At 39.4% G+C, this 25374-nt stretch overlaps 1 protein-coding gene across 1 annotated transcript in view; it reads left to right on the top strand.

Moving 5' to 3' along the window:
- Nucleotides 1-4660: 4660 nt before the first annotated feature.
- LEF1 (lymphoid enhancer binding factor 1) overlaps nt 4661-25374 on the top strand; it is a 78553-nt gene continuing 57839 nt past the window's right edge. Inside the window, exons 1-3 of the mRNA XM_015831770.1 lie at nt 4661-4873; nt 7444-7504; nt 8827-8960. Coding sequence (XP_015687256.1) covers nt 4661-4873; nt 7444-7504; nt 8827-8960 — 408 coding nt within the window. The remainder of the gene's footprint in view (nt 4874-7443; nt 7505-8826; nt 8961-25374) is intronic.

Genomic DNA, 25374 nt, shown 5'->3' with positions numbered 1-25374 from the left:
CTCTCTCTCTCTCTCTCTCTCTCTCACACACACACACACACACACACGTGTATTCAGCACAGTCCGTTCCGTTCAATAGGACTTCCTTTTCGACCAATTGGGCATAAGACTGCGGATTTAAATGTTCTATTTCAAATATGATTTAGCATTCGGGAATTCGGGAATCAGAAGACTGTATTAGTCTGTTCACGTGTTTGCCTTTTGTCACTGTAAATATATAGCAACAGCCATATGAGAACCCCATTATCAGCCCGCAGGAATTGTTAATGGATACACGGCCTCCCCCCCCCCTCTGCAAAAGGGGAAAGTCTTAACCAAACAAAACAAGAGACGCATCCTTGTCCCAGATTTGTCTGAGGATGTTCGGATCCCTGTTACTTATTATCTCCGGAGACCTTGGTTTCGGGAGGAAGAGATGGGATTAGAAGCCCCCACCCCTCCCAATAGCAGCGCCCAGCCCACCCTCGCCCTTGTTTATTTTTCGCCCAACCTCAGATCCTTACAAAAACGGCACCAACGGCGCAGAAGAACGGGACGGGGACAACCGTTGTGATTTAAGGGAAAAACAAAGGCAAACGGGGGGTAACAGACACCCAGCCCTACGTTTGGATTCCTCTGACTACTTTTCTGACCCGCCCCTCCCCATCCCAGCCTCTTCGCCATCCACCTTAGGTGAAACTTTCCAGGTGAGACATTCCTGTTTTTTTTTTTTGTTTTGATTTTTCTTTTTTCTTTTTTAACTTTGTTGGCCTGGCTTTTGCCCCTTTTTCTTTTTGTGCCGTGGGTTGGGTTTGAAGACGAAACGAGCTTTCCAGCCCATCCTGACGCTTTCCCGGTTTAGGCTGTTTTTTTTTCTTCCTCTCCTCTCTGTGGGGCTGCGTTTTTCCTTTTTCTCTCAAGAGCATCTATCCACGAGCTGTCAATCAAGGCGGCGGCTTCGCTTTCATCTTCTCTCTTCCCGCCCCCGCCCTTTCCACCAGAGCCAGAGAGCGCGGGAGGGGGGAGGGGGGAGGGGCGGGAGGCGAAGCGGGCTGAGGGACGGCAAAGTTAACGCCGCGCGAGGAGAGCGCGGTGGGCGGCTGCCTTCCCACCTCGCGCGGCCCGTCTCGCAAGCCCAGCGGAGCTCGTGGACGGAACCAGAAACCCCTGGGCCGGCGGCTTTTCGCGCGGGGGAATCCTCGTCGCAGGCCGGGGAGGCCACAGAACCGCAACCGGCACCTTCGGCGAAAGGAGACCTTTCTGCGCCCGCCCTTCTCGCCGACTAAAACCGAGCGCTCGGTGTCCCCCCCCCCTTACCCACACCCACACTCACACCCCAAAAAGCGAGTGCGCGCCCGCGCGTGGGTCGCTGAGGGGGGTCAGCGGCACCAGGAAGAAGTTTGGGGTTGGTTGGCCTTTTGATCTCCAGGGTTGCAGCCCGGCTCGATTTTGAGGGTGTGTGGGGGGGCTTTTCTAATTCCTGAAGAAGCTAACTTCCTCTCCTCCTCCTTTTTAAGGCGCGTCCCCTTTCACTCCACCTTCCCCCCCCCCGACGAGAACTTTCGCTTCTTCTCCTTTACCTGCACCTGAGGGACTTTTCGGCTCCGCTTCCCCCTTGTAAATGCCAGCCGCCCGGTTCCGTTCGCTTCGGGAGAGCCAGGACGGCGCAGAGGACTAGGCAGGCGAGCAGGAGGAGAAAAAAAAAAAACACCACCACCAAAGTCTTTCCCTGCCAAGGAACAAAAGCGGAATCCTGGTGTGTTTGTGTGAGATTGCTTGCCCCTCTTCCCTCCGGCCTTTCTCTCCCGTTGGCATCCCGCTCTTCCCCCCCCCCCCCACACACACACGCGCGCGCNGATTTTTCCTTTCCCCATACATGCAGCCCGTGCTCGCAGAGATGCATGTATAAATATAGGCAATAAAAGACTCTGGTGTTCCAGTTATCACATCAGTGACTAAATGTGAATATATGGAAGGAGAATATGCGAAGGTGTTACTTCAGTATAAACTCTCTCTCTCTCTCTCTCTCTCTCACACACACACACACACACACACACGTGTATTCAGCACAGTCCGTTCCGTTCAATAGGACTTCCTTTTCGACCAATTGGGCATAAGACTGCGGATTTAAATGTTCTATTTCAAATATGATTTAGCATTCGGGAATTCGGGAATCAGAAGACTGTATTAGTCTGTTCACGTGTTTGCCTTTTGTCACTGTAAATATATAGCAACAGCCATATGAGAACCCCATTATCAGCCCGCAGGAATTGTTAATGGATACACGGCCTCCCCCCCCCTCTGCAAAAGGGGAAAGTCTTAACCAAACAAAACAAGAGACGCATCCTTGTCCCAGATTTGTCTGAGGATGTTCGGATCCCTGTTACTTATTATCTCCGGAGACCTTGGTTTGGGGAGGAAGAGATGGGATTAGAAGCCCCCACCCCTCCCCATAGCAGCGCCCAGCCCACCCTCGCCCTTGTTTATTTTTCGCCCAACCTCAGATCCTTACAAAAACGGCACCAACGGCGCAGAAGAACGGGACGGGGACAACCGTTGTGAATTAAGGGAAAAACAAAGGCAAACGGGGGGGGGGTAACAAACACCCAGCCCTACGTTTGGATTCCTCTGACTACTTTTCTGACCCGCCCCTCCCCTTCCCAGCCTCTTCGCCATCCACCTTAGGGGAAACTTTCCAGGTGAGACATTCCTGTTTTTTTTTTTTGTTTTGATTTTTCTTTTTTCTTTTTTAACTTTGTTGGCCTGGCTTTTGCCCCTTTTTCTTTTTGTGCTGTGGGTTGGGTTTGAAGACGAAACGAGCTTTCCAGCACCATCCTGACGCTTTCCCGGTTTAGGCTGTTTTTTTTTCTTCCTCTCCTCTCTGTGGGGCTGCGTTTTTCCTTTTTCTCTCAAGAGCATCTATCCACGAGCTGTCAATCAAGGCGGCGGCTTCGCTTTCATCTTCTCTCTTCCCGCCCCCGCCCTTTTCACCAGAGCCAGAGAGCGCGGGAGGGGGGAGGGGGGAGGGGCAGGAGGCGAAGCGGGCTGAGGGACGGCAAAGTTAACGCCGCGCGAGGAGAGCGCGGTGGGCGGCTGCCTTCCCACCTCGCGCGGCCCGTCTCGCAAGCCCAGCGGAGCTCGTGGACGGAACCAGGAACCCCTGGGCCGGCGGCTTTTCGCGCGGGGGAATCCTCGTCGCAGGCCGGGGAGGCCACAGAACCGCAACCGGCACCTTCGGCGAAAGGGGACCTTTCTGCGCCCGCCCTTCTCGCCGACTAAAACCGAGCGCTCGGTGTCCCCCCCCCTTACCCACACCCACACCCACACCCAAAAAAGCGAGTGCGCGCCCGCGCGTGGGTCGCTGAGGGGGGTCAGCGGCACCAGGAAGAAGTTTGGGGTTGGTTGGCCTTTTGATCTCCAGGGTTGCAGCCCGGCTCGATTTTGAGGGTGGGGGGGGGGGCTTTTCTAATTCCTGAAGAGGCTAACTTCCTCTCCTCCTTCTTTTTAAGGCGCGTCCCCTTTCACTCCACCTTCCCCCCCCCCGACGAGAACTTTCGCTTCTTCTCCTTCTCCTTTACCTGCGCCTGAGGGATTTTCCGGCTCCGCTTCCCCCTTGTAAATGCCAGCCGCCCGGTTCCGTTCGCTTCGGGAGAGCCAGGACGGCGCAGAGGACTAGGCAGGCGAGCAGGAGGAGAGAGAAAAAAAAAACACCACCACCAAAGTCTTTCCCCGCCAAGGAACAAAAGCGGAATCCTGGTGTGTTTGTGTGAGATTGCTTGCCCCTCTTCCTTCCGGCCTTTCTCTCCCGTTGGCATCCCCCTCTTTCCCCCCCCACAAACACACACACGCGCGCGCGCTCCAACTTTGGGCCCCGGACCTCCGCGCTGTGTGTGTGTGTGTGTGTGTGTGTGTGTGTGTGTGTGTGTGTGCACGCACGGGCGCGGAGACCCCCCGTCCTTCCTTGGGCGGCTTCCCAACGGGGCCGGCTTCTGTGTCTCCGAAGGCTTCCATTTAAAGGGCTGGTTGGCTTTTCCTCTCGAAGACCGGCGTTTGTGCGTCACACACAGACACCCCGGGGGAAAAAATAATAATCGGGCGGTTGTGTCTTCTTTCACAAAAGGGAAAAGGGGGACCTCGGGGGTCCACAGCCCCCCACACACACACACACCAGGCTTCGCGTTAGAAAACCGGAGTTAAAAAGTCTCTCTCAGGGAAGCCAACTTGCCCGACTTTCGTGCCGTCTTAGCTGCAGACACAACAGAAACCGGAGGGGGGGGGCGCGCGCGCGAGTCTGCCCGGCTCTTTGGCTCCCTTTCCCCTCCCCTCCTTTTAAAGCAGACAAAGTAGACGGGGGCCGGCTCCGCTCCAGCCTTGCTCGCTCTCCCCTCCCCCAGGTGTTTGGATATGGATGGGGTGGAAAAGGGAGGAGAGCGCTGCGCTTAGGCTGAGAGCGAGCGAGCGAGCGAGCGAGAGAGAGAGAGAGAGAGAGAGAGAGAGGCGGAGTAGGGGGGGGGAGGCTTTAGGAGCGCAGCGCAAAGCGAGCTCGGCGCCCAAAGCCTTTTTATAACTTCCTCGCTCCTTCCCTGTCCCTCCTGTTATCCCTCTCTTTCGCTCTCTCTCTCTTCCTGCCCTGCCCTCCTTTTCCTTGATTTCCCGGGGTGGAAAAAAAAAAGCCACGACTATGCCTCAGCTCTCGGGAGGCGGCGGCGGCGGCGGAGGCGACCCGGAGCTTTGTGCCACCGACGAGATGATCCCCTTCAAGGACGAAGGGGACCCCCAGAAGGAAACCATCTTCGCCGAGATCAGCCACCCGGAGGAAGAAGGGGACTTGGCCGACATCAAGTCTTCGCTGGTCAACGAGTCGGAAACGATCCCCAACAGCAACGGGCACGAGGTAATAGTAGGCGGGGGGGGGGGAAAGGGAGCGGGTTTAAACTCCGGACGCCCGTTTGCGCGGAGGGGAAAACGGGAGCGCTCCCGGGCTGATGGAGCGTGGAGCGGCAGAAAGTTTCGCGGTCAAGGAGTAGGAGCAGCAGCAGCAGCAGCGGGAGTCCCCGGAGCAACCGAGCCCTGCCCGGAGGGAGACGGTCCGCTTTCGCTCTCTGGGTGGGCTTCCCTTTGGGTGGGAGCGCGGAGCAAACCTTTTCCGGCTTTCTTTCATCTCTTTGGCCTCGAGTCTGTTCGTGGGGGGGTTCGAGTAGGGAAAAGTGATTGGTCCTTTTTCTTTGGTTTTAAAGGGCTTTCCTTGCTCAAGGTCCCTCGTTCCTCTTCTTCTTTTTTTTTTTTCACGGCCAGCTAAGGAAAGGTGGCGGGGGGGGTGGGGGTGCGAGCCCAGAATGGAAAACGGGAAGCTGCAAGCCGCCAAGTGGGTTACAGGGGTTTTTTTTGTGTGTGTTTTTTTTTTTTTTGAACCACGGCGCTTTGAAAACCGATCTGCCTCTGGTTCCCCATGAATGAGTAGCGCTTGGCGTAGTGGTGGGAGGAGAGAGAGAGCGGAGTTTGAAGCTGTTTGCACTCCCCTCCCACCCCTTGAGAAGTAGAGCCTGGGCTCGCTCGGGAGACGAAATAGAACGGGCGATTTGTTTACCCAGAGTTTAATCTTATTGCTACTTTATCCCCAACTTAGAAGGGAGGGAGGTGGGGAGGAGAGACAAGGACGCTACTGCTAGAATGCCTCTGGAGTAGCCTTTTTCCCTTGGCTCATTGGGCTTTCTTTTTCTTTTTTTCTTTTTGCCAAACTGGTTCCTTTTTTTCTGTGTGCAGACAGCTGTTTAAGATGAACTGTAATTTCCCCCCCCCTTTCTGTTTGGAGATTCAAACTCTTGAATTTGGTGCTGGGTGTTCTGTATAGTAGTGTGATTATATTTGGTGCCCTGCCTTATCCTGATGTGTAAAGTAGGCTTGGAACTGAGAACATAGAGGCAATTATGTGTGGCTAAGTATTAACCATTTAACTCTAGATGGAGGAATTGGGCATGATCGGGACAGTAACACAGATTCTGCCCTTCCCCCCCTACTCATAACATTCTAAACAGTTTACAAGAATAGATCTTGTCAGGCAAAGGGTCACACAATTCTCCTCCAAAAAAACCACAGTTAGGGATTTCCATTCAGATTTAAGAGTTGATTATAAATTGAGAAGCCCACTGCAACTGCAGGAAAACAGAGGCTCCATGCATATTTGCATAAAGGAAGTATCGACTGCTTGCATTGCTTCATAAAACCCGAAGTCTGAATTTGTTTACATGGAAAAAGATGCCTGAAAGTTTGGAGAAATGTTATTCTGTAGCCTGGGTAGCTCAGAGATAGTAATAGGTGCTCATAAGTCAGAAGAGCCTCTTTCCTCCTGTTGCTTCTGGCAGGAGTTGATGTAGAAATATTTTAGGAATGTAGCACTGGGCCCTGCCCTACTAATAATTAGGAAAAGGGTCCCAAACACATTAGTTCCAAGAAATTCCACTCACATTCAATGTTATTTATGGGTAGGTACATATATATGTGTGTGTATGTCACAGTGAAGTGGGACTGGTGCTACCATTGGGCAGAATGAGACAGATGCTTTGGGCAGCTAACTTTGAGTTTTGTAAAACAGCAGCACTAAATTGCTGGTTATTTGTTATTTGTTAACAATTGTTGCTTATTCTAGGAAAAGACACTTGTATTTCTATCTTCTCCAATAACAAAATAACTTCTGTTCTTTTTATTTTGTTGTTGTGCATAAGGGTTACCTGGTTTTTTTCCCCTCATGCAACAAAATATCAACATTACAATGAAAAAGAGACTGTCTGAATGGTCTTTAATGTTTCAAAATTAATGCATCAATTTGTACAAAATTTTATTGATTACGATGAAGGTGGGAGCCTGTTCAAATGATGGTTGTTAACAAACTTAGTGCCATTTGGTTAATACCTAGTGGTTACTATGAATTCTAACATAGTATGCCTTTTCCTTTTTTTGTAAGGAATAAGCATAACGTGAGTGCCCTTTTCCCATAGTAATGCTTCTGAATAGATGTGCATTGGTTTGTTCTGTAAATAAGTTTCATGGCATGCTGAAGGCATGTTCATATGACTCATAAGATCATACAATAGCATTAACCTAGAGCTGCCATGAATATTTTTGGATTGAAATCAGCAAGGTTACAGAATTAATCATAAACTTTAAAGGAGTTACATAAAGTATTAGTTAACTTACCTATATTAAAGCAAACTAGAGGGATTTTTTTAAACTTTTTAATAATGCCATTTTTAATAAAACATCTGATGCAAAACAAGGACTACGGAAGCCATTCTATAGCTGAAAAGAGAAAATTGGGACATCCCTTGCTTTAGTTTATTTGTCCTGTAAAATGTTTAAAAATACTTTTACTGAACTTGGAGACTGACAGTTTTATACTATGGGGCCAATGTACCACAAAATATGATAGACATCATATGTGATTTATTTATTTATTTATTTGGCTAGGTGTCTAGGCAAGGCCAGTCTCAGGAAGCTTATGAAAAAGGCAGAGAACATCCTGAAGAAGGTAAGATATGTTGTGTTTATAGCAGATTTAACCAACCTGGCAGTTTTCCATTATATTGGAAATACATCTATTGATCCCAGTCAGTATATATTATGGTTAGATATATATACTATATGGTCTCTGGATTTCACTTTTGAGATGGTGGATTTGTGATGCTAAACCCTATTTAGTTTGGCTATTGCAGCATTTGAGTAAAGCTGTATATATAGGTGGGCCATCTAGCCAAACCCATTCTTTTTGAATGCAGGTTGTTGGTTATGAATGCGATTTTGCCAGCTGACATTGTGTTTCTATGCCATGGGAATGTTTCCCCAATCAATCCAGTGTCCATTTTTTAAAAATATAGTTTTTAAAAGATACATTTCTTATCTGTTTTGCTAGGAAAGTATATGTATGCTATTCTTACAAGACAAGACAGCACTATTTATGTGCTCAGATGTTTGCTTATTTGTTTGCTTTACAAAAGTGATTAACAAACCCTTTTTTCAAAACTGTGATGAAGGAATCAGTTTAATTCAAACAATACACTGGAGATCCAAAGTGCTGCTAATTAAAGGCAATTGTAGGAAGGTCTACTGGATATTTGGTCAAATAAAGTATTTCATTGAGCCCAGTTAGGTGAATTATTATTTTTAGCACAAAATATTTCAGCTTTTTGTCAAATCCTCAACATAGACATGCCTTCCGTTATCCAGGAATTGTGAAGGACTTGTCAATAAATATGGACAACCTAAATCCAACTTGCATTGCTTGCAAACTAGCCATTATTATTTAAATTAGATATTAAGCAGATTAAAAATGGAGCCTCCTCTAATGAACAGGCTCACCATACCAGCAGGGTATTGTTGTATGCCAGTCTGAACTCTTTTTCTCCTTAATTGCTTCTAATTGCCCCAATCAGAATAAGCCAGATCATGCGGCATATATAAAGACTACTAAAGTTTTAGAATTACACAAAGTGCATATTAATCATTAGAGAAAGCACATCTAAGCCACATATATAAATATTTTCTCTGTACATTGTAGGCGTAAAGAGATTTATTTGACGTTTTAATATTATAGAGATCTGGCAGACTGCAATTTTGAAGGTTGGAAATATTCGCTAGTAGTCAAACTGTACAACCTATCACACAGCATCTGTATGGACAGCTAAAATTTTATATACTTATATTCTTTCAAGAGGTTTTAAAACCTAACTGAGAAAAGACTGAAAGCAAAGATGAATCTTTAAAAAATGCTAAAGCTGCTTGATGAAGATTGTGTTATATGAAAATTTCTTTTATATTAGAAATGTAAACTAAAATAACCCTTGCTTTTTACAGGCAAACACACAGATGGTATCTTGTACAATAAAGGACCTTCTTATTCTGGTTATTCCGGGTATATCATGATGCCAAATATGAACAATGATCCATATATGTCTAATGGATCTCTTTCTCCACCAATTCCTAGAACAGTAAGTGTTTTCCTTATATATACATGTGTCTGTATCTGTATGTTGTTTTTAATGCAATGCATGAAAAAAAGCTATCTTTGGAAAGACAAGCTTTATTTACCAAGGAGCAAATATTTAGTTTTGATAACATTTCAGAAGACTCCTTCCTGCTATGTGGCAATTCTTCTCCTCAGAATCATTTCTAATTGCATACAGACATTTTTAATAATATTCAGAAATCTGTAATAGAGCATAAGGGGTAAATTGTACAGAATGACTGGGTGGTATAACTTCAATAGCAGATGTAACCATTGACATATGTTTGTGATGTTCATTATGATGTACATCTTTGTAGATGCTGGCAGTTGCCAAAGCAATTGTTAAGTTTCTTTTAAGTTTTCTTAGGATTAAGCTTCATTGGTTCAATTAAGCTGATTAGTTCTGAGAAACATGTGTAAGGCTGCTCCATTAGTGGTTACCTAGGTTTAAAGAGACTGAAGTCCCTAGCATATCTTACTAGATAAACCCAATAAATCTGGGGTTGAGTTGGGCTAGTGGTAAGACAATCTTATCTATTTTTGCTGGGCAAAATTTTTCCCTTTATATTAATATAAAAATGGGAACAAGTATTCAGTATTGACAATACTTTAAACAAAAAGCTAGGGTCACTATCCATTTGATATCCACAATAACATATTTTAAAACTGAAAATTACTGCAAGAGCTAATTTTTCATGGTCCCAAAGATTAATGTTATTTTTCTCTTGTTGGGCATTTTTCATTCATGTAAATGTGTTGATTTAGGGCTTGCTTAAATAATTTATTTAAGTCATGGTGGAAAATCCACAGGAGGTTATGGGTTTCTGAGTTTTTAAGTTATTGTGCTCTCTAAGATTATTATAACACTAAGTGTTATACACTGAAATGTTATAAAGATGGAAAGTGAAGTCAATTGTAATGTACTAAAGCAGCTTATGTTAAAATGTATTTGTTTTAGATGGCACACAATTCTTTATGATTTTAACTGTATTTGAGCCCTGGTTGCATAAGACATAGAATTTAACACATGTCTATAAAATGCACATATAATCCTAAAGTATTATGCAGGCATATAAAAAAGGTCCTCATGATATCTATCTCATATAGCCAGAATTTCAAATTTTCTTGTTCATCTGGGACAATGTGCATTTAATGGCAAACTTGGTTTAGCAGTGTGCCATGTTTGAAATGGTCTAAAAATGACCTCATCTGTTTCAGTAGTAATCCTGTTTTAAGTTGGTGGGGTTTACTGCTATGTAAACATGAATGTATTGCATTGTGTATCTAGAGATGGTGGATTGCAATGTTATCTGCAGTGCTTTTGAGAAGAGATAAATCAGTGGCACAATGATGTGCATACTTCCAAACGTGAAGTATTTTGTTGTATACTAGCATGCTATGATTTGTCTAGAAACAAGCCAAATGCCCAAACATTCAATATATGAAACAATTAAAAATTTATAGTTAAATATTATCTTCTACAAAATGTTTGTATTGGCTTCCTCTAGAGGCTAATAATTGGTTTGGCTTGATGAATAGGTTGAAACTGTATTGGAGAGTGCCAGTAACTTATAATGGTTTTGTATTTCTGCCTAAACTGAATGGTTGATGGTTGAAGAGAAGAGAATAATTTTAATGCTAAATATCATATCAGTATTGGACATATCAGTATTTCTGAGTATTTTATGCACTTAATGATTTGCTTAATAATTAAGAAAATAGAAAGTATGCTGCAATGGACTCCCAGAACTTATATCAAACATATTTGTAGCAAAGGGACTTTACAAGGTGATAATAATATTGTTCATTTTCTGAAATGATCAACGTATCTTCTCCTATATCACTGTAATTACCTTCATCATTATTGTACCTCTTTGAACAAAAAGGCATACTCTTAGCACAATACATTTTCAAATATTTGAAGACTTTGGAACCAGGGATTTTACCATAGTTAAAAGCTAGTCATTATTTTGTATTTTCCTATTGTTTGTTTTATTGTAGGTTGTGTCATTCAGCGATTCTTTATGATTTCATTCACCTTGTATGTTTTAAAAAAAATTATAGAGTTTACATGAAATCCCATAATATAGGAAGTGAATAGAGGGTTAGGATTAGAGTTGGAAGTAATTTGAATTGGGGAGAAAATTGAGAGGGGAAAAAATGGGGATATTTGCAGTAGTCTTTATGAGGATTCTCCCCTAAACTCATTAGACTTCTCATGATTTGTACTTTCTTGTCATACACCAGTTTGGGAACCCCCACTTTCTGCCACAGCTTCATCTTCCCAGAAATTATCTTAGAACTCTTTCTCTTTTTAGACAGATTCAAAATGAGGACTGTTGTATGCCATGTGGAGTTACTGTGTGTGAGTTGGGCGGCTATATAAATCTGTTTAATAAATAAATAAATAAATAAATAGACTGCTCTAATAAGATTACATGGAAATGGTTCTTGGTTGAATTGAAATAGCCATATCTGTGGATTTATTTTATTTACATACATGGAATTTCTCATTAGCATAACAAAATGTCCACGTATTGACTATATATGTTGCCCAAGGTGTCAGTTCAAATAATGATGGTTCAAATTCTGAACCACCAAGGGCAGTGGCTTTTTTTCTCAGCTTATACTCAGTTGATTGATTTATTCATGTTCAGGGAATGTAATGAATCCCATTACAAGCTTTATATACTTTCCCCATATCTGTTGGCCACTTTTTCAACATGGAGAAAAACATGTATAGTGCGTAACCCTTGGTGATTTTTTCCTCTTCTTGGGATGCTAATCTAATTCTGCAACCCTGAATATTTTGAGTATATCATCTGAAAATACTCTTGAAATGTACATACAAAAATTCTCTAAAATATGTTTTAATGCAGCTTATATAAACACTTGAATGCATATTGCATAATATGCCAAGCCAAAGGATATTGCTAATAGGGCGCTTATATTTGAATGTGGTAGTGTGATAGAACAGCAATATATGTTTGAGTGTCTTTTGGTACAGTTTTCAATGTACATTCTGATGCTATGATGATTTTAAAATTGCACTCTGTTAGATAAATTGTATATAGTGTCTGTATGTATGGTACTCTACATTATTTGGGTAAAAGTTGCAGCTTTATGTAGGGATGAGTAAGTCTGGGCGTCTATTAGGAGTTTTCTTTCTACATCTTGATTCCTCTTATTTTGCTCATATCATTGGGCTACAGAGCATAGTTCCTTCCATGAGCAAGATATATTATGTGATAACTCCTCATCGTATCTTGTTTACAAAATCTCTTTTCAGTAACATATAACAACTAACATATAGACATTTGAGTAGGCTGAATTATGTAAAATATTCAAAATTCTGTGACTTTCTATAAAAATCTTACTCTGTAATATAGTGAATTTCCTAAAATAATAAATTGTGCTATAAACAATGAAAATGATTACTGTTTTTGTTGGAAAAATCTTTTAACAGTTACTTATTTTCTTTTAAAAGCTCTCCTGTTATATTTTGCATAGCTTACTTTCTTTCTGAAATTCATCATATTATCATGGAATGTCTGAAGTTACAACCTTCAGATTTACTAAGAAGCTGCTATAAACTATGAAAGGTTGCAGGAGAAGCAGGTGGAGCCCTAAAAGGCAAAAGCCTGCCTTTCTCAAAGCAAGCCATCATGTAGCCCATGTTAAGAGTGAGATGTTTATCCTTGTGAGCATAGCTTTGGGTCCCCTTTTGGCAGTTCCTGACATAGCAGAGTGGGAATTAATGGAAAGGGATAGAGAAGAAAGCGAGCTATGTACACGTGCATGTGTTTTATGTGATTTTATTCCTGTAAATAACTGCACATATTCACCAATCTGTATACATCTCTTTCCCGAGCAATTAGATTAGAGGTTGAGTAAAATTTTGGGTTGGCAATATTCAGTAATTCTTTGATATGTAGTTTTGGATTCTCAGTAAGATGTTTCTAGTTGCAATTATTAGATCGCTACTTAAAAAAATATTTTGCTCAATGGAAGAGCCATATGCTTTCTAGAATAGTAAATGAACTAAGCACTAAGTTTTTAAAACTGCTATAAATGTAATTTGCATATCAAAGTTGAATGTTACTTTCGTTTTAAGAAGCATCCCAATCTTAGTGATATCCAATATGTATGTGAATAGAAACTACCCAAATGTATAACATAAATGTTACTAAAAGCCTGATTATATGGTGAAAGGAATTTAATTTTAATTTCAGACCACAATGCTTTTATTTTATTTTGAAAGTTTTTTATATAATTCTTAAAGAATTGCAAGGAAGGAAGGCATAATGTGGCAAATAGTGTAGCACAAGCAATAATTTAAGCCAGAGGATGCACAGATAATTAAGAATATACTCTTGTATATTATATGTACATTATAGTTATCTATACTGTTCTTGTACGGTAGTCTTTAAAAAATAAACTGTTCTTGGAGGAAAAAATTCTTATACATAAATTGGCAGAGTACATTTATTACATATTCCTAATTGTAGCATCTTTTTCTGGATAATTTTCAAAGGTTTTCAATAGTAAAGTTTGGAAATTTGCAGAACCATAGAAAATGCATTTCTTAAAGGTCAATCTTTCAATTTGATTATATAGAAATGAAAGACTGCGTTTTCTCCTTGCAATCTTCCTATGTTTATGTTCCATGGAATGATTCATTGAAAGGATATGTTTCTTTTGATCTCTTGGCCAACAGAGATTGTCCTTTACCAAGTGATACTAAGAAAATAACATTTTGAGCTCAGGTAGATTTTAAAATATGCCCATATGCACATATACATACACCTTGAAAGGATTAAGACATGACAAAATTGCAGTGCTAGTGATTCATTCAAATGATATTGAATGCATCCTTGTGTTTCTCTGCATAATAATGGATTTAAACAAAGGTTTGGCTATGTAAACATTTTAAATAAATATCTTTAATATCCTTTCTTCTCCATCTTGCATAGCTAATGGTAGCATTGTTGGGAAAGGCTGAATGAAATTATTTAATGGGGGAGATTATGCATACAATAATGTTAAATTAATATTTTAAAGGGCATGATTGTTTATTGAACTTAAGACCATCGTTCACCCAGTGCATATATAAATGCCCAGGAATTTACTTCTTTTTGGGATGAACAGTATTGTGTCAAGTGCCAAGTAAGGAATAATCAGCAAAAATTAAAGATTAAAGATCAGGAAAAGGAAACAAAAAGTCTATTTTATATCAATATAATTCACCATATAGTGCTTACTGTTTTTGCAAACCCTTCCTCTTCTCACTTCAGCCATTCATCACTTCATATGCTACAGTGTCTTCTCACTTCTGTCTTTTTAAAGATCTCATACGTTCCATTATTATTTTCCTATCTTTTTTGTTGATTCGATGACTCTTCTTTGATGTTTTGCAATTCTGTTTTTTAAATTCTCTGTGTATACCAAATCTCGTCATGGTACTTCTTTAACACTGGCCATTCAGTTTTCTGTACATTCACTCGTTTTTCATTGCACATGTTGTTTCTCCTGACATACCCAAATCTCCTTTCCGTATTAGAACGTATTCATAAATACATTTTCATATATTACTATTTTCACTTTCTATATGCATTTATTCATCATAATAGACAATATAGTACATATTATTTCACTGCCAAAATTTTAATTTTAAGATTTCTCCATCTATTTCTTTATCTGAGATGTACTTTCTATCAAAGTATACATGTTTATTTACTTACTGTACTTCTTCTCACTCCCTATATAACTTGCAAATGTTCATTTTTTTCTGTTGAACACACCTATCTTTATCTTCAATAGATTGTTGGATCCTTGCTCCTTGTTGTCTAATATCTGACAACCTTTCCAGACTTCAGCCAGCTACATAACATTGCCTTCACAAAAAGTAGATTAACATTCATGTCTAATGACCACATCTAATGACCACTAGCATTCCTTATACATTTATCCAAACATTCATTAAATGTCTTTGTTTAAGTAAGAGGACATTGTATATTTTTGTTATTTCTTATTCTATGCATGCACTCACATGTATAACATTTAGCGACCAATCTTCATCTCCACATGTAAAATATGGTAGCAACCCAGTCCATAGTAACAACTGCAATTACATTTATTCCCACCTTCAATGATTAAATAAGTTTGATGAACTGTTTGTATTTATTTATTATTGTGCAAGATCATCCAGTTAGACAAATGTAATAACAGAAAGCTATAGAAACAACTGTGTAATATATATGTAGAAAAACAGGGAAGAATGGAGGCCAGGGGGATGAAGTAGATGGGAAGAACGATGGGAAAATGTAAAATTTAGTAGAAACCATCCTGACCTGAACCCTACTTTACAAAATAGTAGTGTCAGAGGGTCTTGAAGAAGCAAAATAAAAGGAGAATTTACGTTGTTAACCTTAAAAGCAACAATTGGAAGAAGAGCTACAGTGACCTATAATGTATTGGCGTCAGATGCAAGCAACCAGATCTACACATGTAGAATTCAAGCTAACTACTTTATTGTATTCTGTCTACAGTATAGGAATCCCCCCAGACTGCTTGCCTTCTCTTGGGAATAGATCGATAAGGTTCCATGGAGCTTGGGGGGAGGGTAATCAGTCCTGGATCTTTGCAGCTGCACCACAACTCAAGGCTAACTCCCTGCTTAATCCCGCCTTCCTGTCTGGCTAGGCATTTCCCAACATCTGGCAAACAGGCATTGTGTTGATCTGTAACTGTGTTTAAAAGATACTGGTCTCCTTGGTGTGGTTAAACTAGTAAAAGTTCTGTTTGGATCTACATGTTGTTGGCAACAAAACATTAATTGCCAACTACATGCATTTGGTTATATATTATTCAAGTTAATACATTTCTTCTTCAAATAATTTGTGGGCTATGGCAAGGTTTGTGGTCTGAATTAAATTCTGAATTATAGTTTAATTAAACAAACCATGTTGTCTGGGTTCCCACATGTTCAGACATAAACTATGGTTTGCACAATACACTCGGGCAGCTAATGCCACATACTAATGAAAACCAGGTAATACCTTAGCATAGGATAAAAACTCATGATGCAAATAGATTTTCATAATCTATTCTGTGGAGTAGAAATCAACCACCTGGGGAAACATTTATGGGTGCAAGTGTTAAGGTTGTAATCTGGCACTTCAGAATAGAAATTTAGAGTAGACTAGCTGTACCCGGCCACGTGTTGCTGTGGCTCAGTCTGGTTAAATTTACGTCCAACAGATAGCACTGTTTTTCAAAAAAAAGCATGTTTTTACCTGTCACAGGTGTGACATCTATATAATAGTAGGTATATAAAAACACGCGTGTATTCAAATGCAACGTTGTGTCAAAATTTCAAAGGAATCGGTGAAGAACCTTCGGAGATTTAAGATTTTGAACAAACAAACATTTACATTTTTATTTATATAGATATAAATAGATTAGCAAGGAGCCCAGCCTGAAAGCTAGCTAAGTACATTGCCTATTGTTTGCAGCAGCACGTGGATTAGCAACCTGGGGCACTCCAGGTGTTGCTGACAAACTATGGTCAATGGCAAGGAGGGTTGGGCAATGTAGTTCAGCATCCTGTTGCCTATGCTATTTTAACAGAAAGCTTGATGCAAGTATTGTTCTGTACTGTGAATATCTCACCCTGCAAACTCTGCTATTCTGGATGTGTTCATTTTCTCTGTACTGTGTAATACTTTAGTATAGTAGATATGTATGTCAAGGTCTTCAAATTATCCTCAGAGAATTACAATTTAAGACTGGAAAGGCCAAACTATAAACAAAAACTGATGTGGCATTTGGAAACTCTGGAACAAGTGCTCAATATAGCACAAACTGAAAAGAAAAAAACACTGCCTTACACATCTGGAAAGTGTCATTATATATTGCCATATTTGTTGATTTCAGTGGCAATGGGGTTGACAAGCTCTCCAGAGGTGTATCCTCTGTGTCTAAACTGATGTAGACTTCAAATGCTTTGGATAGAAATAAAAATGTCAGACTTATCTATTACAATGGAAAGTAATATCGAAATGTTTAACAAAATAGTGGAAATAACTTCAAAAAGTACGGTACTTTTTAGAAAATGTTTTTGTACTTGCATTCAGACATCCAAATAAATATTTAATTTTTAATTGATACATCTTAAATCTTTACAATTTGAATTATTTCTTAAGATATCGTTATTAAAATGTGCACCTGTGATAGTCAACATATTTTTAATACTTAATGCTGGAACAAGAATCAAATATCTCATAAGCAGACTGAAAAGCTGCTACAGAATTATTCCACTGTCCACAGTTGCTTATACAGGCATATTTCCAAATACCTCAAAGTAATATGAAATAGCTAGTAAGAGATGACATTCTTTCACTGAAATAAGCTTGGGTTAATATTTTTTAGAATATGTACAGGTTGGTTGTTATACAGATTTCATTAGGCTCATTCAGTAACAGTGTGTTCCAAAAATAAGTTGTTATAAATAAAACTGATGCAGAGATCTAATTGATTTCAACTTTTTAGTAAAAATGGACTTTCTTTGTAGTTTATACTTTTGGTAGTTAAGAGAGTAAAGATTTGTCTAATAATTTTTTTATTGGTGGATTTTTATCTTTCTCAGAGCAACAGTTTACTATTTTATGAGGCAATATATGAAAGAATGAACCATGTTTCTATTCATTTTCCCGAAGGAAAAAAAAAGCATTTTCCCATATTAGTCATGGGATACATAACATGTATTACATGAAGTAACCCAGTCATTGACCACTTTTAAATACAGTAGTCCAAGTGTGTGTGCATATGTATTAACTTGCTTCTAAATTAACTTTTGCATTCAATAAACTAGTCTACTTGAATCTATTTAATGTGTTAGTAAAGTAGTATATTTCTCTGATTGGGCTTAGACATTCTGAATGTTAAGGCATATTAATGTGTACATGTGTATTAAACATATTAATCTGATGTAAGGTAAAAAGAATGGGTGGAACCATCTGGCAAGTCACTCTAAAAGATTATGCCTTAAGTTCTATATTAAGATAGGCAAAAAAGATTTCTCTAGTCTCCTAATATATAGTAGTTAGTTGATTGCATAATATTATGTTACAATCCTAAGGTTTGGTTTAGAAACTACAATGTGTTTTACCCAGAGTCACCTTTGGTGATATGGGTGACTATAAATGTGATCAATCTATAAATTAAAAATGGGAAATGTAGCAAATAGAGAGCCAGTTCAGTCTAGTGGTTAAGGCACTAGGCTAGAAAGCGGGAGACCATGAGTTCAAGTCCCACCTTAGTCATAAAAGCCATCTGGGTGACTTTGGGCCATTCATTTTCTCTCCGCCCAACCCACCCCACAGGGTTGTTGTTGTGGAGAAAATGGGAGGAGTAAAGTGTGTTGGATATGTTCACCACCCTGAGTTATTTGTAAAAATAATAAAGGTGGGATAAAATAAATTTGGCAAAGACCAGACAAAGCCTGTCATGCTGTTGTACAATCTGTGAACTCAGCCAATATATGAACAGTACATATTTGGAAATTTAAAAGTTAGATCTTGGAATAAGCGTGCATGAAATATGTAATGGATGTGGAGAGGGAGTGTCGTCATACAGCCACGGTACGTTTTGAAACAGAGGTCCTTTCATAAAGAAGGTTGTTATCATTTGCTCTCAGCATAAACTCCACTAGTCATCTCCAATAGCCTAAACAGACCTCCCAACAAACTATTCAAACCCAAATATTTCAAGATTCTGAAAGACTGGGAATATTAATTAATTAGAATCATCATTATTGACACCACCCTTACGAGAGAATACTATGAGAAATTTCATGTAATCAAATCTTCAATACTAGAGCTAGTTCAACTAAATAGATATGCAATTTATTATGTCTCTTCCTGATATTAACAATTGAAAGTGGTATGGAAAGATCTCTACCTATTTATGTAAAGAAGCTTTTTCTGTTGTCAAGAACTGCTCTGTTGACAAAGCAGAAACTGGCATTTCCACCTCTTGCATTTCTGCATTCCTATTTCCTAGCAAAGTTATGCAGGTATGCCTTCAGGAAATGTTTTAAAACTGATACTGTCCTAGAATGGTTTCTGGGCTTGCATTTTGAGCTAGTAGTCTTATCATTTAAAATGAAGGTGTATTTTAAAGTGACCTGTAATAAAATGAAAGATTTTATGTATGTCCTTTAGCAGCCTTCTACTTAGAGCCCAGAAATTATTTCCTCTCTTAAAACTTAGAAGTTTGTCAGACTTATTGTTATTTCTTCACCATGCACATAATTTTTAAAAGCAAGAGCCACTAACTTTATTCCACTTTATTATACTCTCTATAAAAGCTTCCATGCAAGAAAGTGATTTTTACTAGCCAGAGGCTATCCAGATTTCTGCAGACTTGATATATGAATCTCCAGAGAAATTAGATATCTGCTCTTAAACTCTGCACAACTCTGCACAGAAGATAAGTCTGTGTGATGTAATACTGAATTCCAAAATATATTTTTATTAAAAAGAATTATCTTTAAAAATTGTGTGTCATGCATCCTTACATTTTTTGCTGTAAATTACAGTTGTAATGACAGAAAGCTTTGGCAGGAATTGGCAATAACCAAAATGAAACTGATTGTTTTCCCCATTCTTTGCTAGAACACACTAATCATCAGCTTTCTTTGTACTTTGCTTTTGAGTTTTTAGAAGCATTTTTCTTTGAAATAAAATAGGGAGATGGGTTTTTGCCATCATAGATATTCCCTTAATTTGGAAATTGCATCTTGGGATATCCCAGAAGTCTGTTCTTTCTATTATATGCTTCATTCAAGTTATATTTTTCATTTCTTTCTGAAATGAATAACATTTCCTGAGGTTCTTCTTTACAGAAACCCATGGGGACTGCTCAGCTTTGATGTAATTCTTATTTATGAAATTTTAGTTATCATTGGTTCTTTATTGATATGGACACCTGATTAATTCCCACTCCCCAGCACTGTTTATTTTCTGAGATTTATCCAGAAATCAGTCTGTGTTATAAAATCGGTTTTAATTTTTATGTTCTGTTTGACTTTTTGAAAATGTATGACCTTTATAATGATTTTATATCATGCAAATCTCTCACTGCATTGTTCAAGTATTTAATATTCTTTATTAAATAAATGTTTTTGTAAAATTATTTGTTTTGTTATACCATATATTATATATTCTTCACATTTGAAAATTGCAGCTGTAGATCAGAAAAAACAATGCTTAGGGGATAAGTATGGGCAGCTAATGAGAGTTTTCAGAAAATAAAAGTGATATTTAAATACAAAAGAATAAGCAACTTTATTGGTGAACAAAAAGTAAAATATTTCAAATTCTTTCTTGGAAATCATTTTAAGAAATGGAAATGGGCAGCCCAGCTACTAAGTGCTAATACAGGATTATTGTTATAAAACAATCAGATAGAATAATTATAAAACTCTTGCTCTAGACCAGGGGTTCCCAATCGGGGTGCTCGTACCCCTTGGGGGGTACGAGACGATATTCCAAACTTGAGTTTTCTAAATTATAGTGTATACGCATAATTCTTTGCCGTTATTTTGAACTTTTGTAAGGGGTGCGAGAATATATCAGAAGCCTTCTACGGGTGCGGGATATAGAAAAGGTTGGGAGCTGCTGCTCTAGACTTATATGTCTACTAGTTTTACCAAGAATATAACTTCAATTGTGAATTTCCTGATTTCCCAACTACAATATGCTTGCTATCCCAACACATTTGGAGAATAGCAAATTAGGGAAAGCTAATTTAAGAGTTGGTCTGTTAGCTGCCTTACAATCTCTCTCTCTCCCTCTCTCCCTCTCCCTCTCTCCCTCTCTCTCTACCTCCCTTTCCCTTTCCTTCTCTCTCTCTCTCCCTCTCCCTGCTCAACACTGCTACTTCCAGTCCACAGACTCTTGTTTTTCAGCTAGAAAAAGCAAACAGCACTCTGCATCATGTTTTAACTACCTAACAGTGGGAAGTTTTTAAAACTTTTATGGTTGAAGCAACAGAAGGAGTAAATGAGGAGGAGTAAGAGTGATGGGGTTGATGTGCTTGCCAGGAATGTTCATGATGCAAAGATTTGCTGCACTGTTGAAGATGATAGCTTTTTAAATATCTTCAATCTGTTTCCTTCACCCTTACAATCTTGTGTAAAATGGAAGGGAATGGAAATGATAGGAGAATTTTGTATCTCTTCCAGAAATATGTTAAAGGTTTTCAGTGTTCTGTGAATGTATCTTAAACATAGGACTAGGAAATGTTGATATAGGATATTTTCATTTTACTTAAGATATTTGTGGGCTAACCATAATTAAATGTTCTCTGTACAAAACAAAACAAAATAGAATCACACTATTTACCTGATTGGAACCAAATGAATTTTATTATTGTTTTTTTAATCAATTTTATGAAATTTATGGACTAAAAACTATACTACAGATACCAAGAACATTTGAAAACTATATATGATCAAAGGAAAAAATAAATAAGTATTCAATATTGTACTGTTGACAAATATTGCTAACAGTAATAAAATTGCATAATCACAGATTCTGTGCATTTTGTTGAATACTAATAAAAACAGCATTGTGAGTTAGGTGCAGATGACACAATCTAAGAAAAGCACTTACTGATTTGTGCATATGATTTATGTTTATCTGACATTTCAAACTCTTTTAATGTGCCTACATATGTATTTATATGTTTCCTTACCTTACAGGAATGCAAAATGATTTTATAATAGCATGGTGACATAGGTCTGCGTTTTTTGTACAAAGTTTAATTTAAAGATGAATATGTTGTAGAAATTATTGTCAGCCTAATATTTTGAATAAGACAGTCATGTTTTATACTGACATTTAAAATTATATTATATAATTTCAAATCAGTGAAAGGTAATGATTTATTATAGCTCTACTCACCTATTTATTAGCATAAATATTTTTATTCCTGAATGAATGTAAGGGTACTAAAAGAATATTAAAATTTATTACTAGTATATAGTTGGATTTCATGAGTTGCTTGAATTATTAATTTTCTAGGCTGCCTTTTTGTATTTAGTCTTTATTTCATTGTTTAAACATCCACATTCATGTCCCTAATAATCAATTCATTTTGTGTGGTCCAAGATACAAAAATTCCCTTTCTGTTCCTTTTGTAGGAAAAACATGTTTTTCCATTTTAAGAGATTTTATATAATTTTATGTGTGCTCACACTTTTCTTTCATATTAGTTTAGATTAAAAACAAATGCTTCTCCCCGACCCAAACTTTGCATGTAGCAATTGCAGAGTTGTGAAAATAAGTCCTATTTCAGCTTTTTGTTTCTTTAAAACAGCTATCAGTGATGTCAGAGTCAATACTAAAAGCATTAAGAATGCTGGCAAAATGTAATGCAGCTGCAATCCAACATGATGCTGGAAATGGGGTTGAGAACATAAAGGCTTTCCATATTCCCAGGGCGCACAACTGCTTGCGGCCTTGGCTTTGATCTCTTCAAAGGCTGCTCCCTCCTCCTCCACGGAGAGACTTGGCTGCCACTCGCTTGCATTGAAAAAAGGCAGAGGTCTCTATTCAGGCAGAAATCAATCACTGTGCAGGAACAATTATGTGTAATTCAACCATCATGAAAACAGGATGAGATTATGGGTTTGTTACCTGAGTGACTGTGTAGAGATGGGGAACTCTGAACACAGGAGTCCTGCTGACATGCCACATCTTGATGACAATTATAGACATATGAATGATGTAGCGGGCGGGGGAGGTGTGATGACAAATGCTGGTCACGCTGTCCAGCAGAGCAGAAAATGAGGTTACAATTGGGAGATAATGTTTGCATATGTAACCATATTTCATCAAGCTGGGCAACTTCAGGGAACGGGAAAGCTGGGCTACAGTTTAAAAAAGAAACTATGTCTGTAACGTAGTGTACTTGATATAATTCATCTTCCCCGTTTATTTAGAACTCTTGTCAAGGGATTATATTGACAAATATCCCAGCAATGTTTGTAGATATGAAGATGGGATGGCAGGAGGGGGCAGGAGGAGAGAATGGCGACAGGAATCATGGGTAATTCCAAAGATATCTAAAATAGGCTGTTTTAGAGCATTCCTTGATTTATGCATGCTAGTGATGGTTGATGAATTGCTGTGCTTTTGAATTACAAGTATAAATGCCTCCCACTGATTTTCCACCCAAGTTGGGCTTCATAGCAGTATTTGTGTAGAGCTAAACTTTTTTTTTTAACGTGTAGAGATTTTAAAGCTCTTTTCAAAATATTTCACTACAAGCTTTCTATTTCATACGCAAACAATCTTTTTAAAAAGAAGAGAGGAAAGATTGCTACATGAGGAGCTGAGTACCTTTATTGACAAAGCAATAAAAATAGTTTAAGATAGCCAGTTTATTCTGGTGGTTCAGACATTAGATTAGGAGCAGGGACACCTGAGTTCTAAGCCTGCCTTAGGGACAGAATTTGGAGGAGTTGTGTTCTCTAAACCTTACAAAAAAGACAGCAACAAACCACATGTTGCTTAAAATATTGTTTGGGCTTGTCTGTCTGAGGTCAATTGACTTGAAGGCAAAATAAATGAATAAAATTTTTAATTGAGAAAACATCCAGGACTGATGGATTTTAAAAGTGTCACTTTATTGTAAAATATATGAGCACCCACCTGTGTCCCCCCCCCAAAAAAAAGCAAAATGAAATGCTAAGAGATGGCTTATTGTGAATGCCATCAGTACTCAGTCTTGATACATGAGCTCGATTTACCGTTTATGCTGCTCAGGCTTTAGACATCAGAAGCGTGAGAGCTGCTTTGAGTTACAGATCTTCAAACAATAAGTCAAAACAAAAAATCAATCCCGCTGGTCCCTGGCTGTAGTCATCTAAAGATAAAAGAGAAAAATAAAGTTATGCTAAAGCAGATAGAGAAAAGGAGCAGATATGTCAAGGAAACACAGAGGACAAGTGTAGAGTTGAAATGGGCCTAGCCTGAGCCAACATCAATGCGTTTTTATCTTATCAAAAAGTTTTAGGTTTGCCAACTCTCTTCAATCCGAATCCACTCTGCTCCAGGGCAGCCTGAAGCACTGGCTTCAATGAAATTGCTTTCTTCTACTTTCTTAAACATATTCACAGAGGAATTAGAATATATTTCACTCATGGTGTAAAACTTTACTGTAGACTTCATTGGTAAATTAAAGGCTGAAATAACTCCTCCATGCTTCACTACATATGAACTAAGGTCTTTCTGCAAGTTAGTGAAAGGTGTAGGCCAGTTAGGCAGAATTTTACAAAAAGCTGATCTTCTGATAACTTCATTAACTTATTAAGGTAGTTTTCTTAGCAACAATATGGAAGTGCTTGCTGCTTTTTCCAAGGTTCCCAGACCACCTTACAGTTTTATAAGATACAGACAGTTCCCCCCCCCCATTCACACTCTCACCAGGGCCAATCTGAAACTTACAGCTTTCTTATTTGAGGGGAAATTGTGTTCACGTGTTGTTTTTTGTAACTTAAGAGAAACAGATTTTAAGGCAGTGGTTCTCAACCTGTGGGTTGGGACCCCATTTGGGGTCGATCGACCATTTCATGGGTGTCGCCAAGCAAGGCTGTCCGCCATTTTTTTTGTCCGCCATTTTTTTTGTCCACCATTTTTTCCCCCTTTTCCAGCGGGTGCTTTACCTCCCTTGGGCTGGGCCAGCTGGTGGTCGGCCTGCTCCGTCTCTGCCGCTTGCCAGCTACGCCTCGACCGGCGCAGGGGGCGGAACCACGCATGCGCGGTGCTCCCGGGCAGGGAAAGTCCTCTACTTACGATCGGTTGGGTAGTCCTCAACTTACGACCGGTTTAGTCCTCGACTTACGACCGGTTTAGTCCTCGACTTACGACCGGTTTAGTCCTCGACTTACGACCGGTTGGGGTCGCGGCATTAAAAAGGTTGAGAACCACTGTTTTAAGGGGAACATCTTCTTGATTAGTTTAGACCAAGCCTGTACAACCTGTAGAGGGGAAGGGGTGATGTAGACAAATTAAAAATTCTTGCAGGCCATAGAGGAATACCTGGAACCGTGATTAGATATTTGTTGGCTAGCAGAGTGGTAACCCCACCTGAGCTGGTGGTAGTGAGGCCTGAAAGTGTTAGAGATTCTTGACAGAACAGTTTTGGGAGAAGTAACAGCAAATCTATTGACTTTTTAAAGAATGCCAACAGGCCACACTAGATTGGTTAGTGGACCTTATGCTGTGCAGGTCTGCTTTAGATGTTTATTGTGAAGCTATGTGTAAGGAAGCCTTTCCTAACACCGTCCAAACACCATGGGGAAGCTAATGATTAATCTATGACCTCTA

This window comes from Protobothrops mucrosquamatus, unplaced genomic scaffold (genome assembly GCF_001527695.2).
Source record: "Protobothrops mucrosquamatus isolate PMUCROS unplaced genomic scaffold, P.Mucros_1.0 scaffold_4, whole genome shotgun sequence".
In the NCBI taxonomy this organism is placed as follows: Eukaryota; Metazoa; Chordata; class Lepidosauria; order Squamata; family Viperidae; genus Protobothrops; species Protobothrops mucrosquamatus.
Note: the sequence above shows the minus strand (reverse complement) of the source record. Positions and strands in the feature narration are given on the sequence as shown.